This window comes from Schistocerca americana, chromosome 1 (genome assembly GCF_021461395.2).
Source record: "Schistocerca americana isolate TAMUIC-IGC-003095 chromosome 1, iqSchAmer2.1, whole genome shotgun sequence".
In the NCBI taxonomy this organism is placed as follows: Eukaryota; Metazoa; Arthropoda; class Insecta; order Orthoptera; family Acrididae; genus Schistocerca; species Schistocerca americana.
Window position 1 is genome coordinate 1,234,099,528 of NC_060119.1, and position 15,707 is coordinate 1,234,115,234.

Genomic DNA, 15,707 nt, shown 5'->3' on the forward strand with positions numbered 1-15,707 from the left:
AACTTCTGTGATGGCCCTTTTTAGAGATGTCCATTCCTCTTCAACTGTACTGCCTACTGCGTTATTCCTTATTGCTGTATCTATAGCGTTAGAGAACTTCAAACGTATCTCGTCATTCCTTAGAACTTCCGTATCCCACTTCTTTGCGTATTGATTCTTCCTGACTAATGTCTTGAACTTCAGCCTACTCTTCATCACTACTATATTGTGATCTGAGTCTATATCTGCTCCTGGGTACGCCTTACAATCCAGTATCTGATTTCGGAATCTCTGTCTGACCATGATGTAATCTAATTGAAATCTTCCCGTATCTCCCGGCCTTTTCCAAGTACACCTCCTCCTCTTGTGATTCTTGAACAGGGTATTCGCTATTACTAGCTGAAACTTGTTACAGAACTCAATTAATCTTTCTCCTCTCTCATTTCTTGTCCCCAGCCCATATTCTCTTGTAACCTTTTCTTCTACTCCTTCCCCTACAACTGCATTCCAGTCGGCCATGACTATTAGATTTTCGTCCCCCTTTACATACTGCATTACCCTTTCAATATCCTCATACACTTTCTCTATCTGTTCATCTTCAGCTTGCGACGTCGGCATTTATACCTGAACTATCGTTGTCGGTGTTGGTCTGCTGTCGATTCTGATTAGAACAACCCGGTCACTGAACTGTTCACAGTAACACACCCTCTGCCCTACCTTCCTATTCATAACGAATCACACACCTGTTATACCATTTTCTGCTGCTGTTGGTATTACCCGATACTCATCTGACCAGAAATCTTTGTCTTCCTTCCACTTCACTTCACTGACCCCTACTATATCTAGATTGAGCCTTTGCATTTCCCTTTTCAGATTTTCTAGTTTCCCTACCACGTTCAAGCTTCTGACATTCCACGCCCCGACTCGTAGAACGTTATCCTTTCCTTGATTATTCAATCCTTTTCTCATGGTAACCTCTCCCTTGGCAGTCCCCTCCCGGAGATCCGAATGGGGGACTATTCCGGAATCTTTTGCCAATGGAGAGATCATCATGACACTTCTTCAATTACAGGCCACATATCCTGTGGATACACGTTACGTGTCTTTAATGCAGTGGTTTCCATTGCCTTCTGCATCCTCATGTCGTTGATCATTGCTGATTCTTCCGCCTTTAGGGGCAATTTCCCACCCCTAGGACAAGAGAGTGCCCTGAACCTCTATCCGCTCCTCCGCCCTCTTTGACAAGGCCGTTGGCAGAATGAGCCTGACTTCTTATGCCGGAAGCCTTCGGCCGCCAATGCTGATTATTTATCAAAATTTAGGCTGTGGCGGGGATCGAACCCGGGACCGAAGACGTTTTGAGTATGAATCAAAGACGCTACCCCTAGACCACGGGCACAGTCTGGAAGGATATACATATATCGAAATCGGTGCTAGATAGACCAAACGCTTGTTTTACTCCCTGGTTTAAAGTCAGTAGCTCTTCGTTTATAATCATTTTAGTGTTATCGCACAGTGATTCAGTGGCATTCAACAATACAGAACATTTATCTGCCGAAAGTATACCGAGTAAGCCCAAGTTTTTGGATGGTATTCCCACTAACAGGCCTTGTCTCAACGTAATTTAAAACTGGTAACCGAAACTGGTCGTAAACTTTTCGTTTCAGATACACTAAAACCTTAGTTTTGAAAGTTCTACTCGACATCGTATTTCTTTTTCTGTTTATTTCTTTTGCTGTGGAATATTTTCACTGCCCTGCGAAAAAATAGTCATCTGGTTGTCCGTGTTCAAGTGCAAAATTTTTTTTCAATTGAATTTTGGTTTTTGGTCTCCTTGCTTCTTGTAATTTCAAATAGAGTCCAGTTGATCCTTCCATCTCTTCTCAGGACGTCCAACATTTATTTTCGCTTGAGGTGTATATTTATACATTAATTTAAGTGTTCAGCCGGCCGAAGTGGCCGTGCGGTTAAAGGCGCTGCAGTCTGGAACCGCAAGACCGCTACGGTCGCAGGTTCGAATCCTGCCTCGGGCATGGATGTTTGTGATGTCCTTAGGTTAGTTAGGTTTAACTACTTCTAAGTTCTAGGGGACTAATGACCTCAGCAGTTGAGTCCCATAGTACTCAGAGCCATTTTTTTTTAGGTGTTCGTTCATCTGAAATCCTTATAAAGTGTTTGTGCCATTTCTTTCTGTACGCTTCGTTTTCTGAAGTACAGTTATTACGATCAATTCATTTTCAAATGCTCTACGAAAAAAGTCATATGGCTGTCTTTTTTTTATTGCTCCAGTCTTGGCTTCAGTATCCTTGCCTCTTGAAATTTATAGATTCCAACCGATCTTTCAATCTCTTCTTAGAACGCCCACCACTCATTTTCCATTGAGGTGTACATTTATGTATTAATTTAGGTATTCGATCATCTGAAATCCTTATACTGTGTTCATGCCATTTCTTCCGGTACGCCGTCATTTTCTGAAGAACATTTTTGATGCCAAGTTCATGTACTCAAATTACTCTGCTGACCTGTAAAATAAAGTGATCTGCGTAGTGTTTATGGCAACTATCTAGTCTAAGCAATTTCGAACGTGTACACAAATTCCACACTGCGCAAAACAACTAGTGGGTCGAACCCCCGTAATTACGTCCCATTGCGGCACAGACGTCTGAAACTCGTCTCAAAAGTGTCTGCAACCTTCCCTTTGTTATGATGCAATAGTTCGTTGTCTACGAAGCCACCCTTGGGTTCGGCGACGCTTCGAACAGGAACGTGTCGACACGTGCGAAAAGGGGATCAGTGCTCGGAAGTTCACGTCAGATACAAGGTGGGTCAGTGACGTCACAGTGGCACCAAATTTCACTACAATTCTACTCAACGTCACCGTGCATGTGTCGCATGATGGGAAGGCCGTCATACACCTCTTACGCAAATTTTATGCCTTCGTTTCACGCCTCTGCAACGGAGGTCAGAACCGCGATGCTCAGTGTTGCAGTCAGGATATTTCCTTATGGGTGACCGAGTAAAACGTTTTAGAAACACCGCCGCTCAGTACTGACACGACGCTCTGATGGAATTGTTCCTTACCAACCTCGTAAACTCTCTAAATGCTTTTGTTATTCCGCACACAAAATGACTTCCGTAACTAACACACTCCTGTCGCTCGCTACATTAATATAGAATAATTATACATTCTTCCTACGATAAATGGAAGGATAATGGCATTTAACATCCAGCCGGCAGTAGGGTCATTAAGGAGAGAAGGCACAAACACAGGCTGAAGAAGGACAGGAAAGGAAATACGCACTGTCCTTCCAAAACAACCACACAGATTACAGCCATTTTCTGAAAATGTGCCGGTGTTCTGATGCTCTACATCTACATGACTATCTGTAAATCAGATTTAAGTATCTGGCAAGGTTTCCTGGTTTCCCGACCTTCCCACTCTTGAATAAGTGTGAAAACTGAACACTTCAATCTTTCAATCTTTCCGTGCTAGCTCTGATTTCTTTTATTTTATTACGACGGTCAATTCTCCGTACGTATGTGGGAATGAACAAAATATGTTGATATTCGGGGAGCCGGCCGAGGTGGCCGAGCGGCTCTAGGCGCTACAGTCTGGAACCGCGCGACCACTACGGTCGCATGTTCGAATTCTGCCTCGGGCATGGATGTGTGTGATGTCCTTAGGTTAGTTAGGTTTAAGTAGTTCTACGTTCTAGGGGACTGATGACCTCGGATGTTAAGTCCCATAGTGCTCAGAGCCATCTGAACCATTTTTGATATTCGGGGAAGCAAGTTACTGATTGAAATGTCGTGAAAGATCTCGCCGCAACCAAAAGCACCTTGTTTTAATTATTACCACCCCAATTCTAATATGTTATCCCTGACACTCTCTCCCCAACAAAAACCTAGCTGCCCTTCTTTGAACTTTTTCGATGTCCTCCATCAATCCCCTCTCTTAAGAATACAGTGCTCTAGAAGAAGACGGGCAAGCATAGCGTAGGCAGTCTCTTCAGTAAATTTGTTCCGTCTTCTAAGTGTTCGTCGCATTTTCTAAACAACCTCTCTGACAGTAAATCATGAATCCAGCCGCACAACTGATACGTTACTCCAAAGGCATTCATTTGGTTACAAGCCGCTTGTGGGACACGATGTCAAAAGCCTTCCGGGAATCTAGAAATATGGAATCTAGCACAGATCCCCTGTCGATAGCATACATTACTCCGTGTGACATTTGTTCATCACATCATCTGATTCCGTGTTGGTTATGCGTCAGCAGATCGTTTTCTTCGAGATATTTCATAATGTTCGAGAGGAATGTATGTTCCAAAGCGCAGGAAGATCTGACTGCGGATGGTCGTCCGGAGACTTTGATGGCTGCCTTCCCTTATATGAGCCATGAGCCTAACCACTCCGGAACCTCGCTACGTAGCACAACGACGTTACACTGGGCTACAGCTCTCGGTATTAGATTACTAAAGCAGCAGCTTGTGGCATAGTCCACGCACTACAGCGTCTATCATTTATTAATATTTGCAATAGACAGCGCATTACCACCAAACCAGACAGATCACTGCCTTCAGTCTACTGATTCAGCCCCAAGTATTTTACTGTTGTGCCCTACCTAGAAAATTAAGTTTAGTGGCAATAACTTTTCCTTAAATGAGTTTGTGATCGAATGGACAATTTTTAAATATTGTTGGTAGATGGCAGCCCCACAGATTACATATATTTGTGAAAAATCATGTCGCGCATCGACAACTGCAGAAACAAAATACTCGTATGTTACCGTTACGAGTTTCGATTTTTTACAAATCGTCGCGCGTTTAGTTATAAACGTAAACGGACTGTTGAGAGAATACGAAAACTTAAGTAGCACTACCCTATAAAACTGAATAATGTACACTCCTGGAAATGGAAAAAAGAACACATTGACACCGGTGTGTCAGACCCACCATACTTGCTCCGGACACTGCGAGAGGGCTGTACAAGCAATGATCACACGCACGGCACAGCGGACACACCAGGAACCGCGGTGTTGGCCGTCGAATGGCGCTAGCTGCGCAGCATTTGTGCACCGCCGCCGTCAGTGTCAGCCAGTTGGCCGTGGCATACGGAGCTCCATCGCAGTCTTTAACACTGGTAGCATGCCGCGACAGCGTGGACGTGAACCGTATGTGCAGTTGACGGACTTTGAGCGAGGGCATATAGTGGGCATGCGGGAGGCCGGGTGGACGTACCGCCGAATTGCTCAACACGTGGGGCGTGAGGTCTCCACAGTACATCGATGTTGTCGCCAGTGGTCGGCGGAAGGTGCACGTGCCCGTCGACCAGGCACCGGACCGCAGCGACGCACGGATGCACGCCAAGACCGTAGGATCCTACGCAGTGCCGTAGGGGTCCACACCGCCACTTCCCAGCAAATTAGGGACACTGTTGCTCCTGGGGTATCGGCGAGGACCATTCGCAACCGTCTCCATGAAGCTGGGCTACGGTCCCGCACACCGTTAGGCCGTCTTCCGCTCACGCCCCAACATCGTGCAGCCCGCCTCCAGTGGTGTCGTGACAGGCGTGAATGGAGGGACGAATGGAGACGTGTCGTCTTCAGCGATGAGAGTCGCTTCTGCCTTGGTGCCAATGATGGTCGTATGCGTGTTTGGCGCCGTGCAGGTGAGCGCCACAATCAGGACTGCATACGACCGAGGCACACAGGGCCAACACCCGGCATCATGGTGTGGGGAGCGATCTCCTACACTGGCCGTACACCACTGGTGATCGTCGAGGGGACACTGAATAGTGCACGGTACATCCAAACCGTCATCTAACCCATCGTTCTACCATTCCTAGACCGGCAAGGGAACTTGCTGTTCCAACGGGACAATGCACGTCCGAATGTATCCCGTGCCACCCAACGTGCTCTAGAAGGTGTAAGTCAACTACCCTGGCCAGCAAGATCTCCGGATCTGTCCCCCATTGAGCATGTTTGGGACTGGATGAAGCGTCGTCTCACGCGGTCTGCACGTCCAGCACGAACGCTGGTCCAACTGAGGCGCCAGGTGGAAATGGCATGGCAAGCCGTTCCACAGGACTACATCCAGCATCTCTACGATCGTCTCCATGGGAGAACAGCAGCCTGCATTGCTGCGAAAGGTGGATATACACTGTACTAGTGCCGACATTGTGCATGCTCTGTTGCCTGTGTCTATGTACCTGTGGTTCTGTCAGTGTGATCATGTGATGTATCTGACCCCAGGAATGTGTCAATAAAGTTTCCCCTTCCTGGGACAATGAATTCACGGTGTTCTTATTTCAATTTCCAGGAGTGTATTTACTCTTTTTTTCATTTACAGCGACTGTGAGGATATATACTTTATCTTTCGTGCCACTCTACACAATGTGAAATATACCAACTGCACAAGGGAACCAAATAAATATACTTTAAACGTTGTTCAAAAAATTCAGTATTTCGTTAGTATAGCAGTATATTACATTCAACTACTGGGGATATGCAAATTGTTTGAATACCATCATTGTTATACGTCTGAAACATTACTGAGGACACACAACAGCTGTATTTGCTCGTGCTAACAAGTCAAAGGCCATACGTGTCAGTGCCAGTATCAGTCAATGGAACTACTATGTCGACACAGATACCACATTAACATAGCTTGTTTAATGTTGAAACAGCTTACAGAAATTAAACAATCGATATTTCAACAGGTGAACAGCTCGTCAATTTCGAAGCACAAATTCAACGAGCGAGCGCTGTACAAGGAAATTAAAATACTCGGCAGGCGCGGCTACGCCGACAAAAAAGCACAATACAGCGTAATCGGAAAGACAACACACACTGTTAAAAACTGGCGACGCGAAAGATGACCAACGTCGGAAGTTATTGATAGTGAATATTAATTACATATGGACAACCAAGGTACACTGACTCTGTGTCTGTATCGTTTGACGAGACAGCAGGATTCCAAGCTTAGTTAGAAATAAAACAAAAACCTCCCTCATATAGGAAAGGGTTCAGCAATTAGTTGCAAATAATGTTTATTCCAAATCTAGATTTCGGCCACTGTGTAGCGATCTTGAGCGCTAAAAAACATGTAAAGAACCTGTTACAATAAGGTAACATGCATGCCTTATTATAAGTACAGTTGTACACTACTGGCCATTAAAATTGCTACATCAAGAAGAAAAGCAGATGATAAACGGGTATTCATTGGACAAATATATTATACTAGAACTGACATGTGATTATATTTTCACGTAATTTTGGTGCATAGATCCTGACAAATCAGTACCCAGAACAACCGCCTCTGGCCGTAATAACGACCTTGATACGCCTGGGCATTGACTCAGAGCTTGGATAGCGTGTACAGGTACAGCTGCCCATGCAGCTTCAACACGATACCACAGTTCATCAAGAGTAGTGACTGGCGCATTGTGACAAGCCAGTTGCTCGGCCACCGTTTACCAGACGTTTTCAATTGGTGAGAGGTCTGGAGAATGTGCTGGCCAGGGCAGCAGTCGAACATTTTCTGTATCCAGAAAGGCCCGCACAGGACCTGCAATATGCGGTTGTGCATTATCCTGCTGAAATGTAGGGTTTCGCAGGGATCGAATGAAGGGTAGAGCCACAGATCGTAACACACCTGAAATGAAACATCCACTGTTCAAAGTGCCGTCAATGCGAACAAGAGGTGACCGAGACGTGTACCCAATGGCACCCCATAGCATCACGCAGGGTGATACGTCAGTATGGCGATGACGAATACATGCTTCCAATGTGCGTTCACCGCGATGATGCCAAATTCGGATGCGACCATCACGATGCTGTAAACAGAACTTGGGTTCATCCGAAAAAATGACGTTTTGCCATTCGTGCACCCAGGTTCGTCGTTGAGTACACCATCGCAGTCGCTCCTGTCTGTGATGGAGCGTCAAGGGTAACCGCAGCCATGGTCTCCGAGCTGATAGTCCATGCTGCTGCAGACGTCGTCGAACTGTTCGTGCAGATGGTTTTTGTCTTGCAAACGTCCCCATCTGTTGACTGAGGTATCGAGACGTGGCTGCACGATCCGTTACAGCCATGCCTGTCATCTCGACTGCTAGTGATACGAGGCCATTGGGATCCAACACGGCGTTCCGTATTACCCACCTCAACCCACAGATTCCATATTCTGCTAACAGTCATGGATATTGACCAACGCGAGCACCAATGTCGCGATACGATAAACCGCAATTGCGATAGGCTCCAATCCGACCTTTATCAAAGTCGGAAACGTGATGGTACGCATTTCTCCTCCTTACCCGAGGCATCACAAGAACGTATCACAAGGCAACGCCGGTCAACTGCTGTTTGTGTATCAGAAATCGGTTGGAAACTTTCCTCATGTCAGGACGTTGTAGGTATTGCCACCGGCGCCAACCTTGTGTGAATGCTCTGAAATGCTAATTATTTGCATATCACAGCATCTTTTTCCTGTCGGTTAAATTTCGCGTCTGTAGCACGTCATCTTCGTGGTGTAGCAATTTTAATGGCCAGTAGTGTATACGCGTTAAACGCGGGCCAGTGATAAAATACATAGCAGTAAATGTAAGTTGAAACATTAAAACCACTTGTATACACACATACGCGGTAGTCCTAAATAGACTATTTATGTCAAAGGTTGAGTCAACACTGAGGCGGCCGTTTACAAACACAACACCGCTGGCTTCAGTATACGCCATACCAATCTACACCGCCCTCTTTACATGCGTGATGCACTGACAACATTTATTAACCTTATTTTTTGGAAGTAGGGAGCAGTGGGAGAAAACAGTTCTGCACCGTACGGGAGACATCGTTTGGTTCACCGATGGGTCGAAAACAGATCAAGACGTTGGGGCAGGATTGTACGGGGTTCAGCCAAGACTGGAGAGCAGCATCTCTCTAGGGAAACTGGCCTCTGTATTCCAAGCCGAAATTACTGCAATCAGGGCATGTGTGGAGGAGAATATTAGTAGGTGCTACAGTGACCGTAGCATCGACATCTATTCAGACAGCCATGCAGCCCTGAAATCATTGGCAGCTGCTGCAACAAGATCTAAGATTGTTGCAGATTGCCACAGGGCTCTGGTGGAGCTAGGGGGAAGCAATAGGGTGAACGTAATGTGGGTGCCTGGCCACTCAGGGATCTGTGGCAATGAACGAGCCGATAGATTGGCTAGGATGGGGGCAACAACTCCATTTATTGAACTGGAACCTGTCTTGACAATCACCAAGGCTGTAATCAAATTAGAACTACGGAACTGGCTTAGGAAACAGCACGTAGGATATTGGACCAAGGTCCGTAAACAAAAACATGGTAAGGTAATGATGCTCAAGCCATGTTTTAAAAGAAGCTCTGTAATCCTGGGATTGAACAGAAAAGGGATCAAACTCATGACTGGACTGATGACCGGCCATGGGAATTTCAAAAAACACCTACACACAATGGGTATAATGGAAGAGGACCCTAAATGTAGGATCTGTGGTGAGGGTAAAGAAACTGCATCACACCTAATGTTTGAATGCATGACATTGGAGAGTAAAAGATACAGAATCTTCGGGACAACTAGACCTGAAGAAATTGTGTCTAACAAAAAACTGGTAGAGGGACTCCTTGCACTATTTAAAGGCACTGGTTGGCTTTACTAGACATACAGGGAGCGATACCGCACAATAAACCTAGTTTCGGTGCGGGCAGTGGTGGGTTAGACCTAAGCTGTTTTAGCTCTCTTGTTAGAATCAAATCAAATAAAATCAACCTTATTTTATAATTAGTATGTTTTACCCCTTAATTCATTATTTTCTACACTCTAAGACAAAAAACGACAGCAGAAGGAATTATCCGAATGGGACAAAAATCTGTTCAGACAAATCTTCTGCCTAGAGTCTCACTGACTGGAGTAGAACTGTCTTCAGTGAAGAGTCCCGCTTCGAACTGAGCCCCTATGACCAGCGAAGAGGTGTCTGGAGGCGCCCCAGACAGAGGTGGGTTACCAGGCTCACAGTCGCCCGCCATACGGCCCTAAAACCAGGGCTCATGGCCTCGGGCGCCATTTCTTTTCACAGCAGGTCTCCTTTGGTCTTCATCCGCGACACTCTTACAGCACAGCGGTTCGTCAACGATGTTCTACGCCCCGTTATGTTGCCCCTCATGGCAAGCCATCTTGACGCTTGCACTTCAGCAGGTTAATACCCTCGCGCACACGGCAAAAGTCTCTTCTGCTTGTCTTGATGCTTGCCCAACCCTGCCTTTCCCTGCAAGGCAGCCGGACCTCTTCCCAATTGAGAACGTCTGGAGCATTATGGGCAGCGCCCTCTAATCAACACGAGATTTTAATGATCTAACACGCCAGTTGGACATAATTTGGCACGATATTCCTCAAGAGGACATCCAACAAATCTGTTAATCAGTGCAAAGCTGAGTAACCGCTTGCATAAAGGACAGAGGTGGGCTAATGTCTTATTGACTTGCGCAGTTGGTGAAGCACTTTCTCTTCAATAAATCATTCAATTTTTTTCAAATTGTAATCGTTTGTTTGTCTGTACTTGTACGCCACATCTACCGATTTCTGTCCCACTCAGACAATTCCTTCTTGGTGCGTCGTTTTTTCTCTTAGAGTACACTTTTACAAACTTATGTGCATAAAACGAATAATCTGGTTGTAACTAAAAAACTGACTAACATTTTAAATTTAGATATAGTGGTAACTGAGTGAACTAAACAGTGGCATCGGTTATTGCTGCACACTTTACGACGGAACATAGTTTTTAAAAATACAAAACATCTCATTCAAAAGTCCTAAGTTACTATAATTCTTATTAAAAGATGGAACCACAAGGAATCATACTTGATAAAAATCTCCCTACATTTCAGCCTCAGTTCAGATAGATAGTGTCAATACTTCTTAGCAAGTCATCATCAGAAAATATTTAAAAAGAAAGAAAGAGGGGGATAGTCAAATGCTAGGGAAACTAACTTACAAATCTAATTAATCTGCTTACACGACTTCGTGAGCTTAAACAATTTACGCAACAACTTGTCAGCTGAACAGACCAGGACTGTCTCTCACATTGTTGAAGATATCTTAGCTGTGGTTGTTGGAAGTGAAGGCGAAGATTAACTATGGAACAGCATAAAGTTGTTTCTTCTTCATCTTATTCTTCTTTTTCTTCTTCTTCTTCTGCTTCTTCTTCTCCTTCTTTGACTTTACCCCCTTGGAGATAGTCGTTCTCTCCCTCCAGTAGTTTATCTCTCCTTCCAGCAGTCTCAGTTACTCGAAATGAAAGCTCTTAGTTCTGTCTCATCCACTGTTCGATCGGTAAGGAATTCCCATGACAAAGGTCCCATTTAAGTTCTTCCCGGGGCTTACAAGTTAATAATTATACTGGAACATACAGAGAAACTGGTACAGACATGCGTCTGCCAATACAGAGATATGCAAACAGGCAGAATACGGCGCTATGGTCGGAAACGCCTATATAAGACAACAAGCGTCTGGTGCAGTTGTTAGATCGCTTACTGCTGCTACAATGGTAGGGTATCAACATTTAAGTGAGTTTGAACCTGGTCTAATAGTGCACGAGCGGTAGGACACAGCATCTCCCAGGTAGCGATGAAGTGGGGATTTTCCCGTACGACCATTTCACGAGTGTACCGTGAATATCAGGAATCCGCTAAAACATCAAATCGCAGATAGCGCTGCGGCGCGGAAAAAGATCCTGCAAGAAGGGGATCAATGGAAACTGAAGAGAATCTTTCAAAGTGACAGAAGTGCAGCCCTTCCGCAAGTTGCTGCAGATTTCAAGGCTGGGCCATCAACAAACGTCGAAGTGCGAGCCATTCAACAAAACATCGTCGATATGGGTTTTCAGAGCCGATGGCCCACTCGTGTACCCTTGATGACTGCACGACACAAAGCTTTACGTCTCGCTTGGGCCCGTCAATACCGACATTAGACTGTTGACGATTGGTAACATGTTGCTTCAACAGACGCCTCTCGTTTCAAATTGTATTAAGCGGATAGACTTGTACTGGTATGGGGACAACCTTATGAATCCATTGACCCTGCATGTTAGCGGGGGACTGTTCGAGCTGGTGGAGGCTCTATAATGGTATGGGGCACGTGCAGTTGCAGTGATACAGAACCCCTGACACGTCTAGATACGACTCTGACAGGTGACACGTACGTAAGCATTGTGTCTGGTCACCTGTATCCATTCACGTCCATCGTGCGTTACGACGGACTTGGCCACTTCCAGCAGGCCAATGCGACACCCCATACGTGCGTAACTGCTACAGAGTGGCTCCGGGAACACTGTTATGAGTTTAAACACTTCCACTGGCCACCAAACTTCCAAGACATGTACATTATTGAGCATATCTGGGATGCCTTCTTCTACATCTACATCATACTCCGCAAGCCACCTAATGGTCTGTGTCGGAGGGTACTTTCGGTACTAGTATCTGATCCCTCCAATCCTGTTCCAGTCGCGAATAGTGCGTGGGAAGAATGATTGTAGGTAAGCCTCTGTATTGGCTCTAATTTCTCGAATTTTCTCCTCGTGGTCAATACGTGATATATATGTGGGAGGAAGTAATATATTGTCCGACTCCTCTTGAAAAGTACTGTCCCGAAATTTCAATAGCAACTCTCTCCGTGAGGCACAACGCCTCTCTTGTAACGTCTGCCAGTGGAGTTTGTTTAGCATCTCTGTAACGCTCTCTCGCCAGCTAAACAATCTCGTGACGAAACGTGCCGGTCTACGTTGAATCTTCTCTATCTTGTCTCTCAGTCCTACCTGATAGGGATCCCAGATAGATGAACAATACTCAAGAACCGGGTGAACAAGCGCCTTATAAGCCACTTCTTTCATAGATGAGTTACATTTCCTTAAGATTCTTCCGATGAATCTGAGTCTGGTGTCTGCTTTTCTCACTCTCTGTTTTATATGGTTATTCCACTTAAGGTCGCTCTGGATAGTTACGCCTAGATATTTTACTGCAGACTCAGTCTCCAGCTGTTTGTCATCAATAGTGTAACTGTACAGTAGTTGACGTACTGTGCAGAAGAGATCTCCACCCCCCGGTACTCCTACGGATTTATGGACAGACGTGCAGGATTCCTGTTGCCAATTCCCTCCAGCACTAGTTCAGGCGTTAGTCGAGTCCTTGCCACGTCATGTTGCGGCACTTCTGCGTGCTCGCGGGGGCCCAACACGATATTAGGCAGGTGTACCAGTTTCTTTGGCTCTTCAATGTAGAAATACGTTATTAGTTATATCACAGGTTATCAAAACGAGTAACCCATCCCATTAAAGAGCCGAATTCCATTTGAATAAAAGCTAGTTTTTCACGCGTCTCAATGTTTATGACGTCATATCTACCGAACTACGAGTCGCACAATGGTACACTTTGCAGGGGCTTTCAGTGGTATACGCAGATACTGTATGCAAAATGTGTAGCGACTACGTTAGTAGTAAAGAAGTATTAAACTAAAACATCGTGTCTGATGCTGAAGTTCTACTGCATGAACAACGAAAATGTTGTGAGCAGTAAACTGTTTTCCTTTCATTATTTTGTGAAGAATGTCAGGGAGCAGGAGAGTCTAAAATATTTTAAATTATGTATAAAGTTAATTGGAAAATACCACATAAATACCGCCTCAGACTCTACAACGCCACCCTCATTTTGAATTTCATACGAGAATTTTACTTTGAATAGTTTCTGGTCCATGAGTCGCAGAATACCAAGATTTTATTACTTTGCGGTAAGTTTAACATTTAAAATAACCCGAACCGCTTGTTTACCACAGCTACGAGTTTGGATAAGATATTCTGCTTCAAATGCCAGAAAACTGAACCCACACTAAAAATGCAAGGTTTCCTCTTGTCCGAAGTGAAATGGAACAGAATGTACTGAAATTATTTACAGTAAAGAACGTAGGTACAAAACGGTCATTGTGTTCCCCTCAGGTGCTGTGTACACGGTGCGTAAAGATGTGATGCCCTACGTATATAGTTTAGTTCCGAATAAACGTAAATTGAGAACACTGGAGTCGCCTCAGGCGAAATGCATAGTTTTTTTCAGAGGAGACTATGATCTGAAATAGTCTTTTAGGGCTTGTATATTTTCATCAGCTTTGCCAGTCGATCCGTGTACGCTTGTGCCGGCAGGTGGTGAACTCCGGCGAGCCGGCGACGTTCAACTGCTCGGTGTCGGGCTCCCCCGTGGCCGGCGTCGAGTGGCTGCACAACGCGGAGCCGCTGGCCGCCGGCCGCGCGCGCCTCCTGTCGCCGCTGGCTCTGCACGTCGGCGCCGCGACGCGCGCCCACCGCGGCGTCTACCAGTGCGTCGCCAGGGGGGACGACGACAGCGCGCAGGCGTCGGCGGAGCTGCGGCTCGGAGGTCAGTGCGCGGCGCCGTATCTAGGGTCCGTACACCACGGAGCTAACACCTGTGACGCAGGCCCCTGCACATCAGTGAAAAAGGGCATTTCAGGCCTCTTTTCGATTTAAAAGCTTATAACACAGTGTCTGATGTTTATTGTTTAAGTGCACAAAAATTTACCATGCAATTTAATGAACTCGTGGGATTCAAATACGGATAGAATTGATATCAGAAATGCGTTCATTACAGTTTATTAACATTCCTATATACAAGGTGTACATAAAGTCATGTAACACTTTCAGTTATTTATTGCACAACAACCAAATATTGTACAGATATCATTCATATGTCATTTTGAAGAGAAACCCTGAAATTTTTTTTCATATATACCGCCACGGCGTAGTTTGTTAATTTGCCGATAGTCAGCCGTCATATCGACTGATACGCCGTGCTACACAAGGCGACGGCCATTTCATGAAATGCCCCCCCCCCCCCCCCGATCACCAGATCTCACTCTGTGTGACTTTCTCCTGTGGGGTCACATTGAAAGTCTGGTGTATGTACTGCCTCTACCATGTGATGTAGCAGAGCTCTGGCAGAAAATACGGGAAGCGACTGCCACAGGCGACGATGCCATGCTGGGACGGGTGTAGCACGAATTCGATTACCGAATTGACGTCTGCCGGGTCACTCATGATTCGCATATCGAATGTTTGTAATAGACCTTTCAGAGTTTCTCTTCAAAATGCAATGCGTATGACATCTGTACAATGTTTAGTTATTGTGCAATAAATAATTTAAATTCTTCCTGGACTTTATGTACACACAGTAGTGTAAAACTACCGTAGGCTATCATAAGTAAGTGTAGACTACCATATTTTTCACAGTAGCTTTGGTCGGTTAAGGTCGTACCCGCATTACCTGTACGTTAGGTGTGTTGCATACCTAATGGGCGTTACGTCATAATGATCACTTTCCTTACGTATGCTACAGTATCTTAGTAGATTTTCTAAAAATCAGAAATCGTGAACTGTCTATAAACTGAGTGAGAATATATAAAGGGCCAGGTAACATCGCTATCTTCCTACTTCTTATTGAAAAATGAACAGTATTATAACAAAATTGAAATTGTAAATGTTTAACTTATGTTTTGTTCGAGTAGTGTTGATTTGTATAGTGAAAAAGAGGGGTGTTGCAGTAAAAATGAAGGAAACAATACAGATTTCTCATGTAGCGCTGGAAAACGAAGTGTTAGTCTTAACATACTAAGAGCAGGTCACATGAATCCCAATAAGAAAGACATTTGTTAAA

The 15,707-nt window shown here is 45.1% G+C and overlaps 1 protein-coding gene across 1 annotated transcript in view; it reads left to right on the forward strand.

Moving 5' to 3' along the window:
- LOC124598389 (Down syndrome cell adhesion molecule-like protein Dscam2) overlaps window positions 1-15,707 on the forward strand; it is a 449,350-nt gene that overhangs the window by 170,493 nt on the left and 263,150 nt on the right. The window contains exon 7 of the mRNA XM_047135997.1: window positions 14,183-14,414. Coding sequence (XP_046991953.1) covers window positions 14,183-14,414 — 232 coding nt within the window. The remainder of the gene's footprint in view (window positions 1-14,182; window positions 14,415-15,707) is intronic.